The sequence below is a fragment of the Ostrinia furnacalis genome, unplaced genomic scaffold (genome assembly GCF_004193835.3).
Source record: "Ostrinia furnacalis isolate ACB-3 unplaced genomic scaffold, ASM419383v2 OfSCF7367, whole genome shotgun sequence".
Classification (NCBI taxonomy): Eukaryota; Metazoa; Arthropoda; class Insecta; order Lepidoptera; family Crambidae; genus Ostrinia; species Ostrinia furnacalis.
Genome location: NW_021137606.1, coordinates 332,187 through 359,765, shown reverse-complemented (window position 1 = coordinate 359,765; position 27,579 = coordinate 332,187). Strand labels below are relative to the sequence as shown.

Sequence of the window (27,579 nt, the reverse complement as noted above, 5' to 3'; positions counted from 1 at the left end):
AGGGCAATATGGTGTCCAATCAATTTCTAACTAATCTCGATTTGAAATTTGCCCTCGAACACAAAGTATGATAATAAAATTTTAATATTCAACTTCGTTACGTCTTGACGCATTATGTACTTAACATTGGAAATAAACTTAACTTAACTTAAGTTTATAATATGTCTTTCTTGAAACAGCAAGTCGACATCGGCACATCAGTCTTAAAGTATTTTATGCAAAATGTCATCTCTTACAATTAATTTACATAAGATGCCAAAGTTATTACAGTCTTAAAATACTTTGAAACCTACAAACCTTATTCAAAATATGTTACGCGTCTGATTTTGTCACGAAATATTTCTAGCTCCCAGCTAGACCCGGTAATAGAAAGGCGGTACCTGCAAAGTGAATATCTATTGCTTCGGCTAGGGTTGGCAAGTAAAGGTTGTTTAAAGTGCACATAGTTATTACTATAGCTTTAAGTCAAAATGGCGCCAACCAGTCATCTGTTTAGTGCTGCACTAGGTCATCCATAAAGGCCAGGCACAAAAGTATAAAATTAAAAGCCATGAAAAATACTGCGTTATAATAAAAGTTTCTATTTTTTTAGTGAGTAGTTGGATAAACCAGAATGTTTTCCGCTATTTATCTCGCACTATAGAGTCCTGTAAGTTTTTATTTTAATTTATCGTTTTAAAATAGAGATTACTCACGCGGACTCTAAAGAAGTGACTATAGAACTGTTTTTCACTTTAGCTCCACAATATAATTCTTTAAATCGAGAAACGGAAAACACTAGAGCTATACGCACAATTTCATAGCAAGACGTCCAGTAAGAAGATTACGAGTATTTGCGAGGTAGCAGCCCTGTCCACAGGCACAAGGTCATTTCGGAGCCGTTCAGTGCGCGCGCGGCTGAGCCAGTTTCACTTTAAACTTGCATTGTACCAGCTCTTACCCAGGGAATTCGTCACACAGGTTCGGGTAAGTAACAAATGAAAATCGGGAAACTTGCACGTGGGTTTAGGTTAGTACCCCGCAAAGCTTTACAAAAGCTTACCAAAAGGGAAGCTTATACGTAACCTACATTTTTCACCTCTGAACTCTTGAAAACCACTAACCGTCTTATAAATCGTCCGAAATCCCGAATCTAAAGAGGTACCTATTTGAAGCTATTAGCGATTGTTTGGTTTCAACTTTAAGTTGTTTAGATTTGTTATAAAACTATTCGTAAGCAAAAATAAATAGTAATGTAAGGCAAATAAATAATTTCATTTTCATTTTTTCATTTTCATTTTCAAATAGTATCCAAAAAAGTATTGTAGGCAGGTGGTCTACTTGGTGGACCGACGATTTGGTCGCGGGTTGCGGGTAGCACAGGACCGGTCGATGTAGAAATCCTGAGGCTCTTGTCCAGTGATGGAAGGCACATGGTTGAAAAGAGGAAGTACTTCTAATACAAAAGTTAAGAACCACAGTTACTTAGTAAGGTTTTAAAGACATGTACTTTTGGCACCTTTCCAGCTGTTGCATAAATGAACGTGACTCTTTTCGAGTCTCAGTACCGACCGAATAAAATGGTAATATGCACTGTAGTAATATCGTATTTTCAAATATATTTTCACATAATATGATGCCTACCTGTTCGGCGAACGTGAGCATATAAACTGTTTGATAGAGCATTTAGAGCACGCGATAACTTAAGAAACTAGGGGCTTAACTTTAGAAACTTCCTATTTCGTTCTACATTCTTCAATTAAGGTTAATTATGTTCCATAATATTTTGTAAATATTTATAAATTCCGAGGTCAAGAAACTTAAATTTAGACCTTTGTCAGCCAAATTTGACTGATGATCACTATTAATGTACCGTTATAGGGCTCATATTGCGGATCTATGTGCGAGTATGTACCTACACTTGTACGATCACGACGCGAAAAGGTAGCAAGCGTTTTTCCAGATTTAAGAAGCTATCCTAACAATAAGTGAGTTGTACAAAACACGATAACTTACAAATCAAGTGTCGTGTATCGTTCTTACAATTTTAATTGCGTGCATATCCGTGCAGGTTAAGTACTTAAAATAGGTAATAAAACACGTAACGTCTTCCACGATAGCCGCTTTGTTTCCTTGTACACAAGGCATGTTTACAGCTAAAGTAGACGAATACGAGTAAGTTTGTACACTCCGTTAGGTCGTTATCGCATAGGTGCGGATAATCAGTTGATTCGCTTTAGGCTTTAGGTGTTGAGACGAGTTTACACCGATCGACTTATCAACGCGAATAAGACCCATTTCAAAGGATATCAGGTGACATTACGTTCCTCCAAGTACGGAATCCGAATGCGGAATGAGGTGAGCCGTTGTAACAGTCTTAACAGAAAAGAAAACCTACTTGCAAGAGTCTTACAAGATTTAGTCTTAAATATATTCTCATGAAATTAGTATTGTTTATGTAAGCAAGTACACACACATTCTTTTAAACATTCGTGTATTCACTCTTGTCTTAAGTTGTTTATTGAAAACTTACCTTTGTGGCATGTAGTAAACAAGATTCGGTTATCCTGAAGTTGCTCTAACTCGTGCGTGACACTTCTTTCTGTGACACCGTTTATTTATTTAAGTAGTAGCCGAGTTTACTTCTAGTTTAGCATAAACATATTTAACTACGTGTAGATTATGAATAAATATTAAAACACTGACACGTTCTACATTCTTTAAACGATACGTAGGTTCAGTCAGCGTCAAATAGTTAGCGTCAAATAGTTAGCGACACCTAAAGTAGCCAAAAAGTTCGCAACACAAAGGAAGGTCTTTGTTACAATTAGAATAAAGTTGTATTATTATATTTTTGAGCACTTCTAGTGTCAGGAATTATTTGACGCTGACTCTACGAGTAAATATCTAGGTACCTAGTTTGAAATTGAAAGAGAATTAATCCACTCAATAAGTAGAATCAAACCACTATAGCATCATGTAAATCCGTCTCAGATGCACTTATTTCACGGCGGTGACCTACATAACGGAGTAGGTAAACGCGCGCTTACTCCAGCTACTTGCAAATTACTCAAGTTCGAGCGCTAACCAGCGACACGATTTAGCAAATATCGCGATGATGCAAATCCCGTCTCCCGGGTAACTCGGGAAGTTATTACATATTCGACAGGTTAATGTTTGTTCATGAGCCGAACGGCGGGTTGATGACTATTTGTAGTTATAAAAACCATTAGTTTATTTCACGGTGTTATCGAACCAACAAAAGTTTAAACATGTTTTCTGATAAGTTTTAAAATAAAAATTCACTGTTTCATTAAAGAGGGTAAACACTGCTCTCGTGTCATACTGGCTAGTTACGCTATGTGATATTTTATCCAGATTTTGGAATGTGTGCTAGAATTAAAAATAAGTAAAGCACCTACATTTCTTACTAATTCACTATATTATCACCAAACCCCTAAGGTAGTTCTTGATTCGTTTGTTTTAAAATTTTTTTCGGCTCGGAAAAAGCCTACTTCATTTTGTAAAAAACGATGATCTTCTCTTTAAAAGTAAGCCAGCATTTTATTAAAATAGATAGGTATGTTGGATGATATTTACATACAATATTCAAAAATTCTCATGAAAAGCACTTTTCTGTGTTTTATGGTAATATTTCGCATACAACGTTCAGTATTCCGAAAATTATTTATAAGTCTCAAGATCGAGGGGCCACTTTACATAATAGTGGATAATACCGGCATTCCCGGAACTATCTGACGGTAGCAGTTGCTTCGAATAATCTTTTGGCCGGCCTCCCAGAATATTTCAATACAGGGCATAAGCGTCAAGTTGGTGTTTTAAACAATGCAGTCCTTTCTTCACAACTTAGCAGCAGAGTCTATAATTTGTGTTAAATTTTGAACATCATGTAAGTATGTGTTTTTTTCAAATTAAGGCCTCGTTTAGCCAGTGTCAAGTGAAGTAACACTGTTTTGTTTTACATGCCTACACTCAAGTACGTCCAAGAACACTTAAGGCTGACTCGCACCATCTTACTATAACTTTAACAAACGTCAAAAATCTGTTAAGCTCCATACAAAAAAAAACATCGTTTAACGTTATAGATACGTGGTGCAGGTGGTACAACTCAGTCTTAATGGTCTACCAAAAAATGGCTAACTTTCCTGCCAAGAATTTTGCACAACCCACCTATCTTTCAGACTCATCCATCATCGTACTTATCAGCTAACATGAGTCAGTTAAACACAAGCCACAAGCCTAAAACGCAATATCTCGGTGGCGTGAATTGTCAACGGGCCCTGATGTCAGTCTTTTAAGTTGTCATGGGCCTGACACGGCTTACGAGCTACGGAACTGAGGCACAAACCGACTGACGGCTTAACCTGTAAGTCTGTAGTAGGTATCCTAGTGAAACTAGGAAAGCTGTATGTGAATTTTATTTATGGTTTACTAACCATTATTGATTTACTAACCGGTAACACTTCTCTATTACTGGCTGTTACCGTTTTTATAGCTGTTGACAGATTCTTAGTAAAAGAACAAAGGAAGTTGCATTCGATATTTATCAACATTTGCGTATTCGGAAGTATAGATTAAGCGGCACCGGTTTATTATTTTATTTTAATAAACTTTCAATGGGTTAAAGGTGTAAAATTACAGTAATAATCCTTAAACGTTTTTAATTTGAAAGTTAATTTGAAATAGCAATTTGCATAAAAACTCGAGTATTCAAACAAGTGGTTACGAATTGCGTACAAAAAGGAAACAAAGGCATATTTTACGAGCCCTGGCACTGGCCACAGCTAGTGCGCTATTTTTACGTCGTTCACAAATTATGTTTAATTATTACACTAGCGTACAAGAGGAGAAAAGGCTCTTATGAAGTTGAACGCCGTTTTATGAATAACGCCAACTACACACACCGAGCCTTTTGCCGCGCTGCAGAATGGTACTACCAGATATTCGCATAAAGAAAACCTTTTAGCTTGTATTTGATATTTTGGTGAATAGAGAAAAACGTTACAAGCTTCAGGTGATCGGGGTTAACCGGCACGTCGTTAAGTTGAAGGCTACGCGTATTAATAATGGAGTACAATTTAAATTTACATTGAGTACAACTTTTGAATTTAGATGTTTATATGTAAAAGGCCAATAATGAGTATCTACCTACTTTCGAGTAGGATATATTATTTCTGACTTGGTTGCACAATATTACTTTAACTTTGACAAACGTCAAAAATCTGTCAAATTCCATACAAAACACACCGACTATCGTTATAGTTACTGTTAAAGTTAGATGGTACAACTCAGCCTTAGAATGCTATCATCTGATTTGTTAGAATGAAGGTACCTAGTACTTAGTAAAATAATAAGTATTTTTTTATACATATAAGTAGTAAATAAAGTAGAGAAGTAAAAGGCAAGAAGAGAAGAAGGCATTTGCGTTGGCATGAAATAAATTAATACAGAAAAAAGATAATAAGATATGTATTCAATGCAAAAAGCTTTTAGCTGAATCAGTTTCATTAAAATTATTAATTCGGCACGCAGTGAAGCTGCTATTTGAAATAATAAATTTGTTGACAGTGCTCGTATGTAATGGTCCCTAATCAATTAAATGAGCAAACTTAATAATGTAATGGATTGCAACGAAAACCTTTAGATAATTCCAATTTGATTTTGATAAAATAAACTTTCCACACAGTATTGATATAAATTATATTAGATTAAGCAAACAAAATGTTGTCAAGATGGTTTCAGGGTATGACTTGTTGGTTGTCCTATTAAATAAAGAAGTAAAATAATAATGGCGTATTGCAAGTAGGCGTATTTGACTCGGTTTCGGAATGTACACATAAAATTTTATTGTACTGGAAGGAACCCAAACTAAACTCGAGACTAAAGGCTTAGATCTAACAGTTCTAGATGCGTAGTTCAATGTAAACAAAACTCGATTCAATTTCAAGCTTAGATTAAGGCGTTTGATTGGTTGAGTTTCAATATTCAGGAGCGTTCGAGTTTTCAGCTTTGTTTTGTAATGCGGACTAGGTGCTGTATCTTTTAGATTTTAATTGGGCTCTATGTTCTAAATGAATGTACTTGTATACTCTTGTTTGACACGATACACGATATCTATCTGAAATAAACACCTACTGTGATTTAATTGAGTCAATTAAAATTCCTTTATAATTCTGGAATTAAATCGGATCCTTTTAGGCCTGGAGGCTTTCTTCTAAAAATAGTATTTACCGATATAGAGCATGAAACGATTCGAGATCGTCCCACCAGTTCCGAAAATCGACTAATGCCGAAGTTTTGTTGCGTGCCAGAACTCCAGCTAGCCGACTCGGGGCTAAAACATGTAAGTTAATACTTAATATACTTGTAGGATAGTTTCAGTCTGCGATTACAATGGAAAAGCTCCGCTCTACATTTTAGTATTACGTTTACGTTCTACAGTTGGAGTCGTCGCGGAACTACTGAATGTATAATTTTTACACACAGACTCATAGAATAAGTATTACAGTTGGACATAATGCTTCGCAACTGGAGGTGGTAATTCACACTCTTATACTTAAAACAAAAGAGAAAATGGGTGAGCATTGGGGCAGAGAAATAGGCCACCACTACTAGGTTAGCTAAAAGAATCGAGTACTTTGAACTTTCGATTTCAGTCTTTATTTGTAGGTAAAATCCAGGTAACCTGTTTCAATGTGACTAGAAGCTAATTAGTGGATAATATGTATTGATTTAAAAGTAGGTAGGTAGGTACATACTCTTTTCTGAGGTCCAATTTATCTTGCCCTATAATTCATCTGCTGACTTTTGTCGTGAAAATTCAGAAAGACTAGGCAGTTATTCCAAAAATTTACAAATCAAACATAAGACATAACTATATTTCCATGTTACGTAAAGAAACTCATCAAGAGCCGGTCGTTGTTCCAAGCTAGGTAGGAGTAGTGTTAGAGCGCTCCAAGTTTGTCGGGTAGTAAGCACATCAATATTAACTTGCTACCTACTTCGAAACTTAGCCGCATTCGAATTTACGTTTCTGCAATAACTAACAACATTTAACGCTATGTTGGTTTAATTAAATAAATAAATCAATGGAATTGCTTCCTAAATTGAAAAATGTTAAGTGGGTTTGGATTGGTATTCTTAAATTCAACCAAACTGTAACTGAAAAAAAAAATGGCATGACTTATGATAATACGGACTGTAGATAATTAAATGTTGGATAAATAAGTGTATTTTTTTCTTATTTCAATTAGAAACAAAAAAAAATAACAAAATTTTTTCAACAAATAGGTCTCTACACGATATTTAACACCACATAAAAATATCCATGGTGTATTATGTTTTTTTAGTAAAAAAAGTCGATAAACAGTTTGAAAACCATATAGGTACCTATTATATTTTCAAAATTTTTATATTTATTTTATCTCCTTATGTAGCAGTAACACAGACATATCACGTCAACGTTAACGTGTCGCAAACGACTTGTACGCGCTCGTCTGATCGCTTCCGAGCGCCGATCACGCGACGGGCCGCATCACGCGGCGCACTATCAATTACCTCGTCAATTGGTTTCGTGTCTGCGACATCGTGGTTTCTTCTTAAATGGCTGCGCAAGGCTGTTGTGCCAATTACGAATAGAAATGTGAACGTTGCAGATGACGCTGCCAAAACCGTTGCGTTTGCCACACTTAGGAAGGTGCGTTGTGTAGGATTTTTAGTTACGCACCCCAACTACCTACAGTAAAATTAGGTACCTATTACACTTTATTCACTAACCACGTGCCATAGCATAATCATAAGACTTTCACGTTCTTATTAGTAATGTGCATTCGATGATATTATAAACCTAGTCCATTGCATAATTTTGCTATTTCAAAACTTGAAAAGCATATCTAATAACATGAAGTGCGGCAGTCACCACATCGTGAGTGTAACTGTCGCATGGAATATAAAGGAAGCCGCAGCCCGCGCCGCCACGCGTCTGAATATATACAAACATTTCAAAATATTCACGTCTACATGTAGTGAATTTTAATTTTTCAATACTTTTAATATCTTCTTTTCCCTATAGTTTCGTACGGGTTGATATCGTCAAAGAAAGAGCATCGTGGATGCTTTGGGAACTAAGCGTATTTTCAAAAGTGAAAACTGCCATGTGTAAGGTTTTTGTGAAATAACTTATTTTATCCCGCGGCTTCACTTGATTAAAACTTTGGACCCCCGCCCGTTTTGCCCTTAGGGAGTCAATTTAATCTAAATCAATGACTACGGGTGTCATTCAGCGTTATCCGTATAGTGGTTTAATGCTGTCTCGATAGATCAGTCAGTAATGGTTACCTTTGTACCTACTGATATGCCAGTGAAAAGTTAAGAATAGCTCTACATTATTATTGCCTCCAATCCGATGCAGACAGTCAATTAGCTTCTGACAATTCTATTCTAGGCTTACTCAACCGGTAGGCTACAAAAGAGACATCAACAAACAAGGCTGTTACGTGTCAAAAGGACATGTAGGCGAGGTTCTGTCTGCTCGTGATCATATGGCGCGATGACGTGACGCGTCATACATCACGCACATTGCCGCACCATCAATCACGCTGTCAATAAATTGGTTTCGAGTCCGAGTCAAGTCTAAATGTGGGTTTTTTCAAAGCTATAGCGAGTGAAAATTTCTTCAGATTTCCAACAGCCAGAAATCCATCCATCCATATTCGTAAAAATGATATAAATGACATAATATCCCCGTGTGCCTCTTTGTTACGTTTAGTCGCCTAGGTAAGTACATTGCTCAACCAATTTAGATAAATTATGTACAGAGATAGATGGGACCTGGGTTAAGGAGATGACTAGGCGACAGATGATAGATTGAAAAATATACCGGCCAAGCCGCGGCCAGTTGCTTGCCGCCAATAAAAATAACAAAAGGATGTTGAATATTCATTATTCAGTAATTTATCACGTGTATATTGAAATTGAAAGGGATATAAACAATTTGCAATATTGAACCAGAACCTATTTCCTTAATCTCAAACTCATTTTTCCTACTGTAATATAAGTACGTTCTAGTCCCAATAACAAAAAGAACGTAACTGGGAAATTACTAAAAATCAAAATCCAGAACACTTGAAAACAACTTCAGACGAGACGTTTTGCGATCGACAGCCGATCAAGTGACGGGCGTGTCGCTTACGCGCACTATCAATTACCCTGTCAATTTGTTCCGTGCGATACGAGACGAACGTTTAAATAAACAAAATTGGACCCATTCTATATTGGTGCATTTTAATTCGAAAGTTTTCCTTTGTGCAGACAGCGAATTGGTTTTCCGACGCAAAACAGTATTGTTATAACGAAATCTCGTAAGCCCTTTGTCAAAAATTTACGGACATTATTTTCGGGAGAAATTTAATTTTGCTGAGTGCATACGATACTCTAACTGAACTCGGATTTGGAACAATTTTTAGGGAAGGAGTGTGTATTTTTATGGTCGGACATTTTACTAAAAAGGTTCTTGAGAACTTTCAGTAATGCCTTATCAAGTTACGAAAAATATACATTGTAAACAACACGAAGAGCTATAGTTAAGTGTTACTTAGAATCAATTCGGAAACTTTTTACCTTTTACTAAGCTTTCACGCGTTGGTCTAATTTGTTTTTCAGCGTAGGTTGTATACCTATTCAAAGGCTTTAGTAAATCTATATAAATAAAAATGAATTGATGTTCGTTAGTCGGATTAAAACTCGAGAACGGCTGGGCCGATTGAGCTTATTTTGGTGTTAAAATGTTTGTCGTAGTCCAGGGTAGGTCTAAAAGGTGAGCAAATAAGGAAAGATTTGCTTATTTATTGCCATTAAGGCGGAACAGAGTTCGCCGGGTCAGCTAGTATCTTATAAAAATAAGTACAAAATGTGGAAAATGATAATGTCTTACATTTTAAACACTCTTTTTAGATTTATTTAATTTAATTTCAGTAGTAGGTTATGTTTTGTGAATAATACTTAAACGCTTTCTTGAATAAATTCAGCCAGTGGAAGCGGAGGAAAGATTTCTGCCACAGATAACCTAAAATTACAGGGAACGTTAAGTTGGTGGATCGCATAGCTCAACCCGGCACGCTGCGTAGTACTTATTATTTTATTGTGAATGCTTAAAATATAAAGTATTTTGAATTACTCCGTTGCTAAAGGAGAAAATTCGTAAATATACCAGTTTTTAATAGGTTCTTTTTTTTACAAAATTATTCATAATAACCTCCTTTGAAAGTCAAAACCTTATTAATAAATAACGGCAATTTTTTGGCAAAAACAACCTATAAAATACTGTTGTAACTTTGATCTATTTCCAAAATAAGTAGGTTATGGCATGTGGCATTAAAGGAAACTGATCCACAACCAAACAGGTAGTTTACACAGGCATAACAGGAAGGAATTTAAGTAATGGGAATGGCTAATTGCGTGGGCGTAAGAAATTCCCACGCAAAAACCACCACACCCAAGTACTGACGAAATAAATTCCTATATAGAAGGGACGACTAAAACAGTAGGTACAAGAATTCTTTGTCTAGGAAACTCAAGGTTAAATAGCATTAATTAGCATAATAACAAAACACGCACAAATACCATCATCACATAAGTCAAGTTATCGTTATGTCTGTCACATTTATGTGTGGTATTACGAATGAACGTCCTTTTCCAAACGAAATTTTGCGAAGTGAACAAACGACCGAAAATGCGGGATTGTTGACAATAAAAAGGACCTCTGTAAAGCTTTTATAACGAGTGGAGTACTATGTAACCAATAATTCCATCGTACGACGCCTCTCCTGCCCCGCACCACGGCTGCATACAGAATAGGGGAGGGAACATTGATTCGNCATTGATTCGAGTCGGTTCGACAGGCTCAATAAAATGCCCAGATAAAACCCATTTTGTGGCATCTAGAAAAGGTAACATTACCATAAAGATTTTTTGTTTCTTAGGCTTTCGGGTTTACAAATTGGCTGTATTGATTTAACTTTGACCGTAACTTTAACGATAAGTAACAGGTGTTTTTTGTATGGAGTTTGATAGATTTGACGTTTGTCAAAGTTAGTGTTAGATGGTGCAATCCAGCCTAAAATAGAATCTAGAAATAAAATTCAATCCAAGACTTATTCCTTTCATTCATTGAAAAGAAAAGTTCTGAAGAGTAAATGCGTAGAATGTTTTGTGATGTTATTTTTCCTTACCTTAAATCGACAGAATAACATAGTTCACTTAACCCTGACATTAGCTTGAAAGTCGTGTTCTGTTTTGTATCCCGAATTAAACGTACCGTATTTAGAGTTTCCGTTCGTTTGTTGAATATTGATACCCCTTTGTTTCCGGCAACTTAATTTGTGAGAGTTTTGAGTCATTAACTGCATGAATATAAAATAAGCTTCGGTATAAACAACACTTTGTTATTTCGAAGTAGGTACTTCTTTTATAAGATGCAATAATAAAATTAAAGCTCCTGAAGCTGCTTTTGAAAATGTATCCATTTCTTAGCCTTGTCTTGCTAATTACTAGAGACAAGTTAAATATACACCAAGTTCTAGTTCAAAATTTTGCCAATCTGTTCCTAACACTCTAAATACAGGGTGTAATGAACGAGTTAGCAAAAAGTTAAGCAGTGAACGCAGATAACTGTCCGCAACTCGATATCATTAGCTTTTTTCCCGGAAATGGGAGCCGAACGTTTTTTCTTTTTTTACTCTTCATTATACAAATCTGTTTCCGTTGTGGCAGAGTGGTTAACAGTCCTTATTATTATTACAGTTCTTTGTAAATTACGGTGCATTTTAAACTTTTCTTTAAAAATATATTGAAGGAAATTTTGAATTTTCCGGGAATCTTTCCCGGAAAATAATTGACTTTACTTACATTATTGGTTTTGGTGACGTTAGTTCGGTGACTATTAGGTTGTTAAATCTAAGCTTTCTTACCCTTTCAGTTCCCTGGCATTTCTTGGAAAATATCCAGTTGTAAGAGGAACTCTGTTATTGGTACTATTTACATCACAGTGTTATGGCAACACTGGATGAGCTGTACCTAATACAATTTTTGTCCCGACACTTTCGAGAAATTGAAACAGAAGTGTTCCCAAGAGCGATTCAAGAGTTTCTCAAAGTTACTGAACTCATTGTTTTTATGAAAGAGACATGCTCTTTTTCATTGTTCACAATCAGCAAGGCACATTGTGTTTTATTCTTTGAACTCTTTTATTCAATTGTAGAGCATATTTTAAATTGTTATATTTTAAATTGTTATTCAAGGCATACTTTGATATCACAAATAAACAATTTATTTCGAATCAGTTAAATTTCCGCCTTTAAAAGACCCATCACGATAACAGCTTTTGAAATAAAGCGAAATCTCATTAAGTTAAAAATAACTCTTATTTTCCTGGCTCGCCCCATTGGGACGGGGAATCATGTCGATTCGATTAATGTTTTTTTTAATTGGAAGAACAAATCTAGGTAACAATCTCCAGAATTCCTGGAGCTTATAGCACGTCCCGGGAGAGACTGATTGTCTTGGAGCCGGTGGCGAATTTTAGCAAACGAAATTAGGACGTCCTAAATTAGTGGGCCAGGTTGACGGAGCTTGCCTCGGCATCCACATCTAGTATCGATCAGTGCAACGGGTATGACGTTCATAAATTTCTCATCAGATGTTAATTGAAACTTAATTTTAACAGACTGGTGCTCGTAACTAGTATGCTTATGTCAACTGCAAATTCTTTAGGGCTTTTAAGATAAACGCGCCATGGAAGTCACTATGTGGGCATATACAATTACTTAAATACTTACGAAACAGTAACTTCAAAGTGTTTTCGAAAAGACATTCTTCCTCATTTTTTTTTAAATCAAATATTATTTAATGAGTAAAGCAGTTCCTTAAAAATGTAATAAACTTTCAGCGTAAAAACAAGAGGGAAATTAATGTTAAAAACATATTATACATAAACTGTACGTAGGCAGTTAATTAGAAAGAAAAGGTGGTAGGTACAGCAAGTTCTTTCATGTAGAACAATACCTTTAGGTAATTCTTTTGAGGGACCCCGCACCTACGCACCATTCATCCAAGGGACGTCCATTGTTCCCATCTAATAGTTAAATCCTTGCCTGAAATATAACTAAAAGATAACCAACGCTGAGCGTGTTGCGGCTTGTCGTGCTAATAAAGTAAGATTAGAATAGAACCGACATTTGAACAATGAATTTTGAGCGTTTATGTTTCAGAAAACTAATTATCTTTGCCTGAAATCGGTAATGATTTTTAATTTTTTTCAGGTGACACGAAATACGATAAAATTGCAGACTTTTTCATAGAAAGTTATGCACAAAACACTTGGCTAACTTTGTACTTAAATGACATGATTTTTTATGTCATGAAAGATAATGAACAATTCATGATTTAACGTCTAATATTTCGGAAAGTAAAGCAAAACCGCGTAATCTTTATTAAACGGTCGTTTGTGGTTGGCCCCCGCTTATTTGCGCCAATTTGAATGCATTTCGCGTGGCGGCCTACGGGCATGCTATCATAATCGGCTTTGCTTTGTCCCGGCCCGTGCCATTGTTTGTTCGTATCTACGGGGTACATGGTAAATCGGATCGCGAGCACCTTATACGGCAAAATAAGATTGAATTCTCGGAGATTTGGGTAATCTGCCCTTAACTACATACACGCACTATGAAATGATGAATGAATGATTGATATGAAAACGCTGTAGGCTACCAAGTTAGGCCAATATTTTAATCATGTTTTAAAAATGGAAGGGTTTTCCTAATTTGGCCTTGAAAATGGGTAGGTATTTTTATCCGATCTCTAAAGGAGGTAACAGTAAAGAATAAAACGTTTGGGAAATTAAAAATCTCTTTTTATCTTTACTCCATTCCCAAAAGTAATTAAAATGTTTGATTTATGTTGTTAATTTAAAAGCAGTCCATTATACTCAGGGCAAATTCCTAACGCGGCTTTGAATTATCACTTTAATATCATTACTCGCGTCGGTTAAGATTGTAAATCATGATTATATCACGATAATCACGGATATTAGGAAAACGCGAGTGTAGCCGTTAGCCAGACAGATGGAACGGCGAAGGAAATGGATTCTGAAATTGTGAAGTAATTCCCTTTCCAGTCACTGGGCTGTAATTTTGTAAGGAAACTTGAAATTGCATTTTAAGATGACTGACGCCTTAATTCAAGTAAAAGCTTCAACAGCGTGCTACGTTATTAATTATTTATCCTTTGATTTTCTGTCGAAACTTTTGACAAGTTATTTATTAATGCAGAGTTATTTACAGGCTAATGAGTCCTTGTAAGTACCGAAAGGAGTAGGTCAAACTAACGATATTTATCTACACTGTGACGCCGATGTCAGGGACACGCAAACTAATCGTAGTAAAGACATTAGGTACACAAACTTGCTTATGTATAAGTAAGCAGCTGTAGTCGTGCGTGGTAGAGTTTGTTATTATCATTATCCTCCCTTTTCCCAAGTTATACTTACCTGGGCTGAGCGCAGCGAGTTTTATTCTTCGTGGGTCTGCTAATATTCAGTTTACTTGTATGAGAATACTCGATTTAAAATATACATAGGTAAAGTATTTTAACCTTTAAAATCGCAGTTGGATTATTTCCTATATTAATAATATCCAGAAAAGCTCTAGAATGTATCAAGACATTGAGATTTTTTATTAATCTGTGATTTGTTATCCGTCGCCTAACTTCGAACCATATTAACATTATAAACACTGAAGTATATTATAGGTACAAAAACTACTGTAAGTATTTTTAAAGACTTTACACTGCATTTTACTTAGTTGTTTTAAGCTTCAGACCCACACTACACACACTAGATTAATCAGATTACTAAGTCCGCCAATTCGATACAATTGGAACATGATTTTTCACTTACTGTTTTAGATGTTTTTTTTAATCACGAATTACATCTTGATCTTCGTAACTAAAGAAGTTTGGTTTGACTATTCCCGAGAGTGGCAGCTATCCAGGCGGCTTTGAAACTTATTCTTATATCGCGTTTGACGTCAAACTTGCGAGTTGGGAGGAATANGAGAAATGAGTTCGGGCCGTTGTTCAAAAGTGCTTCTTAAGATTAAGAAAGATTTTTAAGGCTTAAAAGTGTTCAGTCTGTAAAAACTTCCCCATTGTTTGAGGGGTCTTTTATAGACAATCTATTAGTACCTAAAGAGATTCAGACAGAGATAAGTAATAAACTAAAACATAATCCCTGGGTAGGGAGATAAGTTTAAATAAAAGATATCATTTGTCATAGATTTCCATCCATTAAGAAGATACACGTACTAGCGAAGCGATTTATTGATAAGAGATTGGATTACTTTAGTTACTTTGCCACGAGAGAAAGAAACAATATAACCTTACAGTTCTTATCTACAGGCAAGCTATATTTCAATTGTATTCTATAGGTATTTCTTCAAGTCGTTATTAAAAAACATTATCTAATACCTACGATTTTATATGATTAGCCAATGTGCACTTATTATTGACGGACAGGTTGTCGTGTTTATAGGCCATCTATTAATATGAACTCCCCGGGGTATTATGGCATGTCATGATGACAATACATTAACTACAGCGTAAAATAAATTAAAACAAAAATACTGTGACCTACGCGTTCAACTGAATAAAAACGATCCACTAACATTTTGTTATTTCAAAACAGCAGAGCTTTGGCTAACTGAAAACATTTTATATTAGTTGTAAAAATAAAAACTCTATTTGTGTGTTCAGCATTTGTAAAGTTTTGTCGCTATTTCGACGACTTGATTAAGATTGCAAGTGACGTATGGAGGTGGCACCTTCGCCATTTTCATTAGAAATCAACAAATTCCGTCTTTAGGCTCAAATCATGATGACGATGAATTAAATGTTTTGTACTCAAAGGCAAAATTTCCTTTAAAAAGGTACACACATTTAATTTCTATTTAACAAGTCGAATCTCATTTAAATCAATGTAAAACACTTCAGCTTTAAGCTGCGCCGGTATAATACTGTAGCTATATAGAGATTTTCCTTGTCCCTTTAAATTACGGCGAAGTAAATTGAATTAGGTGCGTTGATTTAACAAAATGGAAAGCTTTAAAACTTTCGGCACTACAAGGAAAATAATGTTCCTACCTTAAACTCTTGGAGCTAATTGACCGTGAAAATTTGTTCCTGTAGGTATTTTAATATGGATAGTAGGACTATTCTCTACAGAAATGAATTACATAATTAGTTTTTTTATAAGTTTGTTAATATTTGCCTGTTATTCGTGTATCCTACTTATGTGTCAGTTTTAACTCGGGTTTCAAGTCAATATTACCGTAACAAAGCCAGCAATTTTTTAATAGTGTTGGATGTTGTGAAGGTCTGAGATTCATTGACATTTTCCATGTTGGTTGTGCTTTTTTTCGCTACCAGGAAATTGTACAATGAAATTGTAACGAACTAACTGTGTGTTGTTTCCCACATTTTATTTTTCCATAGACGTTCTAGTTTTGCTTAGAACCTTCCAGTGACATGAAATAGTTTACAATATTGAATGTTCGGCGTGACCTATTTAGGTATTTCTGCGTCATTAGTAGAGGAGGGACATTGAAGATATTCGTTCAGTGTGTGCTCTGTAAATAGGTTCTATAAATACTTTTAATGGTTGAAAGGGCTGACAATAATACTCGGATACTTGAATACTTCCTTTTTATTTCCCTATAAATTTCAGGTACAGAGCAAGAGGCGTCTTCCACAAGTATGACCACAGAGCAAGAGACAATTTCTCTTTTTTTTTNGCACACCTGCATGGCTAGGCTTCACATGCACACTTAACTAGTCCTTAACGCAAATAAACCAACACACTTAATCGGTCTGCATAATAAAATTTTATTAAGTTCATATTATCAGAGGGTAGCCCCCAACATATACGAACATAATAATTTGAATCCAATGTGCTCCGTATTATGCCCGTTCCGCCGGAGAATAGCCCCGACCATATACGAGACGCACTACAGCACACAAGATTCGAACATGCATTTCATAGTCTTACAGGCATCAATTTCATTATGTTAGTATCATCAGAGGGTAACCCCATCATATACGAACATAATAGTTTTTTTAATGGTTGACAGGGCTGACAATAATACTCGGATACTTGAATACTTCCTTTTATTTCCCTATAAATTTCAGGTACAGAGCAAGAGGCGTCTTCCATAAGTACGACCACAGAGCAAGAGACAATTTCTCTTTTTTTTTTCTAGCGTTTGGATATTATGATTGGATACACAACACCCCCTCCTCAATCAAAGTATCCAAACGTTGACCTTTAATATTACTTACTAACTTAACTTTATAGGTACTTAAACCATTTGGTTACACTGAGCTTTGTACTAGAAATATTTGATGAAAGTAACATTATGTATAGCGCTTTATTTATTTATTTGAACACCAACAAGGTTACATTGAGGCTTCACAAAAGTAACTATNTCAAAGTATCCAAACGTTGACCTTTAATATTACTTACTAACTTAACTTTATAGGTACTTAAACCATTTGGTTACACTGAGCTTTGTACTAGAAATATTTGATGAAAGTAACATTATGTATAGCGCTTTAGTTGAACATTTTTTCTCTTAAGGAAACAAATATATTCTTACACAATGGCTTAGTTAATAAATCTGCAATCTGATCTGTAGTATTGATATATTGTAATTCTACTTCACCTGCTTCAACTTTATCTTTTACAAAATGAAACTTTATATCTAAATGTTTTACTCGCTTTAACTGCTGATTGGGATTACAAAGTTTAAGAGTGGACTGGTTATCTTCAAAAATTAACATTTGGAAATTGAAATCTGAAATACACAATTCACGCAACATGTTATTAATCCAACATGACTCACTTATACATAAACTCAAAGCAACATATTCACTTTCTGTAGTGGACATAGCTACTGTACTTTGTTTCTTAGATGTCCAACTAATTAAACAACCAAATACGTAACAACAATAACCACTTGTTGATTTTCTATCAACTAGATCGCCTCCCCAGTTGGCATCTGCATAAGATATGACTCTGTTTAAATGTAAATGTTTAGAAAAAACTAGTTGTAAGTTTAGTGTACCTTTAATATATCTCAAGATCCTTTTTAACTGACTATATAATTCCTGACTTGCACAATTCTGGTACCTTGATAACAAGCTGATACTGGCACATAAATCAGGTCTTGTGCACAACATAGAGTACATAATACAACCAATTATTTGTCTACATTTATTCTCTATCTCATAACTTTCGGACTTTTCCCTTTTTAATATAGTAAAATCGAATTTAGGATCTATAGGCACACTCACAGGATTGCAGTTAGCCATTCCAAATCGCTTCAATACTTTCTCTAAATAATGTTTCTGGCTTAAAGTTATTATTCCTCTTTGCACATCTTGCATTATAGAAATTCCCAAATATTCACTCAATAGCCCTAAGTCTTTCATGCGAAAATTACTCTCGAGACACTCTTTTAACCTGTTAATTTCAATTTCACTAGAGCCTGTAATTAATATATCGTCAACAAATATTAAACAGTAGGTTCTCTTGTTACCTTCAACTTTGGAATACAAGCACAGATCAGACTTACTTCTTGTGTATCCTTCTTTGTTCATAAAGCTGTCAAATTTTTCATACCAACAAATAGGAGCATTTTTTAAGCCATAGATTGACTTATTAAGTTTACAAACATAACCCTTTGGAACACAATCATTGTAACAAACAGGTAAACTCATATATACTTCACCTTTTATATCGCCATGTAGAAATGCATTGCAGACATCTAATTGGTAAACTGGCCATCCCATATTGACACAAACTGCTAGCAAAACTCGAATTGTACTCATAGTTGCAACTGGTGAATAAATATCTTCATATATTTGCTGTTTAAAACCCCTAGCCACTAAACGACATTTAAACTTTGATATTTTCCCTTGGTTATCTCTTTTGATTTTAAAAACCCACTTACTATCAATCAATTCACAATTTTGTGGTTTCTCTACTAAAGACCAAGTGTTATTTTCTTGCAATGCTCTTAATTCCTCATCAATTGCATTCTTCCAACTAGACGAATAGGGGCCAGCCATTGCCTCTTCAAATGTGGTAGGTTCATCTAACAAACTAAAATACAACTCATAATCCTCAAAACGTTTAGGTAATTTTGTAACTCTCTTAGGCCTCTCTCTCTCTCTGTCACTCACTTGTTCTGTCTCTGATATGCTATCTACCCATTCATCCTCATCTTCACTTGGCTGCCCAGCAACACTTCTTCTACTAACACACAGTTCACTACTACTGTCATCTCGTACATACTCCGTCTCACTCTTTCTCTCAATACACTCTTTTCTTACATGCTCATCGCCACTACTATCTTCTCTCACAAAAACTGTCTCATTCATCCTCTCAAAATTCTCATCCTTCCTGTTAATTTCCTCTTCACGCATATCTAACCTAGCTTGATCCCTCTCAATCTCCCTCTTATATGGTGCAACTACAATCTCTCTCTCTATACATACCTTATCACCTTCCATATAATAAATTCTATACCCTTTCGTATCCTCAGCATATCCCATAAATATACCACATTTACTCTTTGCATCCAGTTTCTTTCTCCTTTCATCAGGCACATGCACCCACACTGTATTTCCAAATCCTGTTTTCAAAAAAGCTATATTAAAAGACTTTCCATAGTACAATTCAAATGGAGTTTTACCTTCAACTGGGCTGGGTCCAGTTCTGTTCAAAATGTACACAGCTGTATTAGCTGCCTCAGCCCAAAAACGTTTACCCAAATTACCGTCTGATAACATGGTTCTGGTGGCCTCCATGATAGTCCTGAATTCCCTTTCGGCTCTTCCATTTTGTTGTGGTGTGTAGGGCACAGTTACTTGGTGTTTTATTCCTAATTCCACAAGTTAGACATTTTGTTATTTACAAATTCTCTGCCATTATCGCTACGAAATATTTTTATATTTGTATGAAATTGTGTCTGAATTTCTTTAATATATTCTCTAACTTTGAAAAAAACTTCATCTTTACTTTTAATGAAATAAACTTTTCTAAAATTCGACTTATCATCTTTTAATAATAATAAATAACGATGACCTCCAAGAGATGTCTCTTCAATAGGACCACAGAGATCCATATGAATTATATCATGAACATTAGCTGCCCGAGATTCACTTGTGGGAAATGGATCTCGATGTTGTTTTCCTATAATACAAGATGTACAAAAATTCCTTTCATCTTTTTCACTAAATTTAATATCATGATGTTGCAAAAAGGCTTTAACATGTCTAAAGTTCTGATGTGCCAATGCACAATGCCACCAGAAAATGTCATTTGTAGATTGATTTAAAAAACAGCTCAAATTATTATTTGTACACTTACAGTTTTTATATGTATATTTGAATAACATCTTGTATAAATTATTAGTTCTAGTTGCCATTGCTTGAATACAGTTATCTTTTATAAAAAATGCAGTTTCTAAACTAGAATTTAACTGAAAACCTCTGTCGAGAGTAGTCCCCTGTGAAAACAAATTAATTTTTAAATTAGGTACAAACAATACATCATGGAGAGTGACTTTATGAAAATCTCGACCATTGTAAGCAGACAAACAGATATTACCAACACCAACAGCTTGCATTGAAGAGCCATCCCCCATTTTGATGTTTTTCTTAACCGGTAAGTCGCTATATGTGCAGAATAAGTCCCTCTGCTTACACATGTGTTGTGAAGCACCGCTATCCAAATACCATTCGGTATTCACTTCGGATTCAATGTTGTTAGCGATTAGAGCTACGCCATCTTGATTGTTGTTCTCCATCGACGATGAATTGCCATTCATTTGCATATTACCACCATGATATAACGGACGCCCTCTCGCCCCCTTTGAATACTTGCAATCCTTCAAAAGATGTCCCTTGTTGTTGCAGCCATAACAAACTATATTCCTGCACTGATATTTATAGTGCCCAAGCTTGCCGCAGTTGAAGCACTTCACACGAGTGGTTTTGGTCACCAAAGCTACCTCCTCATTCTCTTCCTTTCTATATCTCTCTTCTTCAATTAATAGTCTTGCCAGCAAATTGTCCATAGACTGAGCATCTTTTGGCACACTCTCCCAGGCCGACTTGAAGTGTTTGTATTGTTCTGGTAATGCCATTATTATTTTTGTGATTATTAAGTTGGCTGGTATTGCTTCACCAATCTCTTGGATTTTTCCCACTATGTTATTGAGCCGGGTGTAAAATGAAGTTATTGAGTCAGAGTTCTCAAATTTGAGGTTATAAAATTGCTCATTCAATAGATGCAGACTCAGTTCTGACTTCCTTTCATATACACATTCTAATTTCTTCCACATTTCACTCGCTGACTGGCACTGCATCACGTGTTTTATAGCTCCCTCCTCCATACGAGTCACAAGCACCTCTTGCGCCCTAGCGTCATTGACTCGCCATTTTTGTACTTCATCCTTGTCTTGTGGTAAAACCATGTTGCTTCCAACGACGAGGTCATACAGTCCCTTGGACATTAAAATGACTTTTATTTGAAACTTCCACACTGCCCAATTGAGATCATTCAGTTTCTGAAATGCGGTTGCCTCCATCTTGTCCCAACAACACGCCGCCGCCTCGCCACCTCAGATACCGCAGCCCTCCCAAAACCAATTTTCACTACGAAGCTTGCGTTTCTGGGCCCGTAACCTTTTAATGGTTGAAAGGGCTGACAATAATACTCGGATACTTGAATACTTCCTTTTTATTTCCCTATAAATTTCAGGTACAGAGCAAGAGGCGTCTTCAACAAGTATGACCACAGAGCAAGAGACAATTTCTCTTTTTTTTTTCTAGCGTTTGGATATTATGATTGGATACACAACAAATACCAACATAATACGTTGAAGATACAATATAGGTACAGCCTACAATTTGACATTTGAATTTCGTTATTCTGACATTTGAAGAGGAGTGCAGGCTGATCAAATTATATTATTTACAAATGCTGATTAGTAAGACATACCTAAATGGAATTATTGTTGTGATTTCGTAAGATCTTTGTCCGCTTTTGTAAAATATCGAATTGAAAAGACAAGAAATTCAACTGGCCAAGATATCGCGCGCAAAAAAAACGTACAGAATGTGATAAAAAGCAAGCAAGATTGTAGACTTATTTAAGTAAGTACCTACTCACTAAGGTGATCACCTCAACTTGTATTTACAACTTTCAGACTTCTCACCGTACCTACTTACCTACTCGTAATTGCCAAACGAACTACATGAACGTATTACGCTGACCCCCATTAATTTAATGTAGCGCTCTTGATATCAAAATGAGTCCAACTGGCAGCGAAATCAATTATTGTATCTAAGTTAATTGGGAGACTCTCTGTTTGTGGTATTTAATTTAACAAATACATCTCCAATGCACTCCTCGCAATTAAGCTTCAGCCTTCGTTCGTGCACGATAACATCATTGCGTTACATTAATTGATGAGATGCTTATCTACACAAATGTAAAAGATTACTCGACGAAATTCATGAAAGCCAGGATTCTTAAAGCTGGATGATTAAACTTCCTATCGGATTAATTAATTTTTCCCTTACAAGCTCGCAACAAAAATTTATTTACAAGGAGTTCAGTAGTTTACACTTTAATTAAGTGTAAATGAGGGCTCGGAACTTATCGGGGTCGCAATTTTCCCGCTGCGAGTATACGTAGCTAGACAACCAGCTCTAATGACTAAAATTAAGGTCGTAAAAATGTGCCAGTTAAAATTATAGCCCGTAATTAAACTAACGAATTTTATTAGCTTACATGTTTTTGTGTACGATATGGCAGAGAGATTATAGAACAATCAGTAATAATTATTAGCTTATTAGTTTGCATGATAAACTTCATGATACTAATTTTATTTTTCGTCAGTAAGTATTTTTATATAAAAATGCGCAAGATGTGATCACTTAATTCGCAGCTAATACGGTCGGATGGCATATCAAGTCACTATGATATCAATTGTAAATAAATTAGTTGTTGTGTAATAAATCAAGTGAGATATGCTGTCGACAGTTCTAGTTTAAAAATACTTTTTATATTTAAAAATAAAAGATTTTAAGATCTGAAAACTCACCTGCAATAGCCCGGCCCAGAAGTAGCGTGCTAAACAGAATCGAGAGCACCCGCCGGCTGCCCCGCGCCGACATTTTGCCTCGCTTCCAGCACAGCCTTCAACATCAACTGATGTCCTCCACCATGCCTCTGTCCACCACCGTCCACTATCACGACATTCTAAACACTACACTTCGTCATTTTTTAATACACTTCGTTTTAAACACACGCATATTTGTCACACACACACTGTAAGAGCACTTAAAAAAAGTTTTGGTAAGTATTTTGTTCTGTTTACAATCCTATTTTGACCAGAAGAGAATAACAAAATTTACATTTCCACTGTTATTTGTTACCTACATTAAATCCACCCTCGTATTCCTACTTCATAATATTATGTTATCAAAATAGACTACATGTAAGGTTTCAGTAATTAGGTAGAAATTCCTAATTTGCGATACATATTCGCATGGAAAACATGGAAGAAAATATTATTTGATTTGTTTTAAAACTAAAACCCAAAGACCAAGTACGTTTCGTTCATTTTTGTGGAAGCGTTTGAGAAGATAAAAGAACTTAGATCGATTGCGATCTTGAAGACGTGTCTGACTACAGTAAAGTTTCATCTGATACTCGGACTGGAAACTTTTTTCCTAAGAGTAGGAGCCGATTCTCTGAGCTCAGTTTCAAAGCTGTAACTTGGTCGTCTATGGATGTCTAAAATTTGTGAGCACAGTGTAGGTTCTACGTTATTAACTAAAGGCACTGCAAACCGAAATTGAAAATTTTAAACCAATTAAAATCGTCCTAAATAAATAACAATGTCAATGTCGAGCTTGGACAGTTTTTTAGAAAATGATGTTTCAAATTACAGGGCAATTAAAATGTAAAAAAGTTTTTGTTAGTAATTAGCAAAACGTTGTTGAAGAATACTGAAACTAAACGAACATTTTAGANTTAAATTAAAAAATTATGTCATAATTAGGCATTTTTTTCCTAAAATAATGATGATATTGATGCTTTTTTTTCCGTTCCTCTAAATCTGCCGGTGTGTGTAGTTTGAATACAAATGTGCTTCGTATTATGTCCGTTCCGCCAGACAATAGCCCCGACCATATACGAGACATAATATAGCACACAAGATTCCAACATAGGTACACTTCAAAATCGAAGTAATAATAATAATAACTTTATTTCTCTCTTTACAAAATACATAAAGTCACAATTTGTAACGGGTAATTATAACAACAAGGAACAAAAATAAGTATTTCGTAGAGACTGGTGTCCGTACTAGGATACCCTGTGCTACAGCACACCAGGCCTCCACCACCGGCTAATCGATACTGCGTGGTTGTGTTAATCTATTTAAGGTAAGTATTTTATATTAGGAACAAACTAAAAAAAAAAAAAATTGTATGATAACATGTGATTTACACAAATAGGCAAAATAAATGATAAGAAGTACTATTTAAAAATTTAACTTTAACTTTAAGTTTTAAAAACAATCTTTCTTTCTAATCATTTGTGTAAGTGTGTGTGTGTGTGTGTGTGTGTTATGTGTTAGTTATTGTATTGTTTTAATAAAAGCCTCACTTTCTTCGTAATTTTTAGATATTAACCATTCGGTTAGAAGTTTCTTGCATTCTACTTTTGTTAGTGGATATTATATTAAGTAAACGATTAATTTTGTTATACAGGGTGTTAGGTAAATGGGTTTAAGAGCCGACACTAGCCCATGTTAACATGGTCATATAAATGGTATGGTGAAGTCAGAAATTTGATATCATCCTTTTTTTTTTTTTCATACAAAATTAATATTGTAAAATCCGATTTGTATGAAAAATAAAATAATTAAAATGAAGATATCAATTTTCTAACTTCACCAAACCATTTATATGACCATGTTAACATGGGCTAGTGTCGGTTCATATACCCATTTACCTAACACCCTGTATATCAACACAAATCGGATTTTATAAAAAATATTTTCTATGAAAATAAAAAAAAATAAAATGATGATATCAAATTTCTGACTTCACCATACCATTTATATGCCCATGTTAACATGGGCTAGTGTCTGCTCATATACCCATTTACCTAACACCCTGTATAAATATGGTCCCAAAAAGCAAAATAATTTTTTGGTACGTCTAATTAGTTGTGTCCTGGGGTCATAAGATGTTTTTGAGTGTTGTTTTAATATTATTTGGAGTATGAATAGTTGTCGGATTGAGAGTACACTCCACTCCCTATACAGGGTGGAAACGTTAAGTGATCTCACTCGATTATTTCTAAACTATACAAGATATCTAAAAACTGATTACTGATTCTGAAAGTGCTTTACGAGCTCTTTCAAACGATATCAGTAATAGGTTACAGAATTAACTGGATCTATCCGAAAATTCAATGTTTTCAACCTCCATACTAAATGTATGCCACTATGCCAGCCACACAATATTAGAAGTGTTAATTTTTTTATTTTAAATAATAAACACTTAAAATTAATTCGTGAATTGCATTCTTATTTCAAATTATTCACGGAAAACATTGGCTTTAGGCTTTACTTGCTATAATATTATCAAGACATGAGTGCTATGATTGTGGCAGTATTAAATGTATGGAAGCTGAAAACATTGAATTTTCGAATAGATCCAGTTTATTTTATAACTTATTATTGGTACCATTGGATAGAGCTCGTGAAGCACTTTCAGGATCAGTAAGCAGTTTTTGGATATCATGTATAGTTTAGAAATAATCGAGTGAGATCACTTATCGTTTCCACCCTGTATAGGTCATTTATTGGATGAAGGTAGTGTTTGAAGGTCGCTACTTTAAGAATGGCTCTTTGGGCAACTTCTAGGGATTTTAGGTCCATTTTGGCTGCGCCACCCCAGCTNACAGAACGCGTTGCGGCTCCCCCAGATACGTGAGCCGAGACCGCCGAGGCGGTGAGGGATTCTCCGGCATTGCCGGTACCCTCCTGGGGTATACATTCATTTTTCTTTGCGTCCATGCTTGTTTGACTGCTTACGGGCGCAGCTGCCCCACCTCCACGACGGGGTAGCATACTAGATACCCTCTAGCCATTCATCCCCTCGGCCCCCGCCAGACCTTAGGATTAGGGGTTTTAAAGACTTTTCCTTGTCTTGGCCCCGACTTCCGTAGCCGGGGCCCCCGGCCCCCCTCCGTTGGGGGGTTACGGGTTGCCCGACAGGCCCGCCGAGTTGACGNTTAATTCATGATAATAATAGCATAGACAATATTAACAAATTTCATTATTTGCGAGCTTCACTCCAAGGAAATGCAGCCTTAATTATAAAAAATATTGATTTTACCGGCGATAACTATAATGTGGCATGGGACTTATTATGCGAACGTTATAATAACAATCGCCTTCTGATAGATAATCATTTGCAGGCAATATTTGATGTTGAGCCCGTATTGAGGGAGTCCAGTACTTCTCTTAGAAACTTAGTCGATGTAATCAATAAAAACNACATGTCAATGAAGTTTTCAGTTACTGTTGCCATTAAAAGAAATTAGTACCATTAGTTTTCCGCAACATGGCGAGGGTTTTTATGTTCCTGGTCAGGCTATAACATGTTTAATTTTAGTTTTCGTTTTAAATTATTTTGTGATGTTAAAATTTTCAATAGAAGCTAACGAAGTTTGTTAATTTTAAAAACATGACTTGAGATAAATGTTGTCCTGCAATATTTTACTTAACTATAAGTGGGCGTTCAAATAACGATCCGTTTTACAGGTCCTTTTTAACGTAGGTATACGATTTTACTCAAGCGATATGCAGTAGAACGAGCGAGTCACACAAAATATTGTATTCAGTGCAGTGTGAACAGTAGCTTAGATAGGTACAAAACTACAAACGATCCTGTAAAAACTGACTTTCTATGTGAACTAACTCTTACTACCTACCTAGTGACATATTGTTCACATAATGGTGCATATTAATTACTTAGATGAGCTTACAAGTTTAATATTGTTCCCGCCGTAAACTAATGAGCGATGATCGGTCCTGCGGGATTAACTTAATTTAGCTGGAGCACATACGGTAGTAAAGGACCGTGAAACTGATATTACAATATTATAGGGTAGCACAGAATCTGATACCTCGGATCGTCAAGAAAGTTTTTAATTTATTCATGATTTACGAAACAAAAATCATGCTTTGTAATGAAACTAAGGCTGGGTTGCACCATCTTACTTTAACTTTGACCAACGTCAAAAATCTGTCAAACACCATACAAAAATACCAGTTATCGTTTTACCTAGTTACGGTCAAAATTAGGTGGTATCGTACTGTAAAGAAGAAGTCTATCACGCTAAATGACATTGTGTTGCAGAATATGATCGCTTCTTTA

The 27,579-nt window shown here is 35.5% G+C and overlaps 1 protein-coding gene across 1 annotated transcript in view; it reads right to left on the bottom strand.

The window, feature by feature from the left end:
• The window catches only part of LOC114364243 (uncharacterized), a 74,574-nt gene extending 51,143 nt beyond the window's left edge, over positions 1–23,431 (bottom strand). Inside the window, exon 1 of the mRNA XM_028320329.1 lies at positions 23,223–23,431. Coding sequence (XP_028176130.1) covers positions 23,223–23,295 — 73 coding nt within the window. The 5' untranslated portion in view covers positions 23,296–23,431. The remainder of the gene's footprint in view (positions 1–23,222) is intronic.
• Between the last annotated feature and the right edge of the window lie 4,148 nt (positions 23,432–27,579).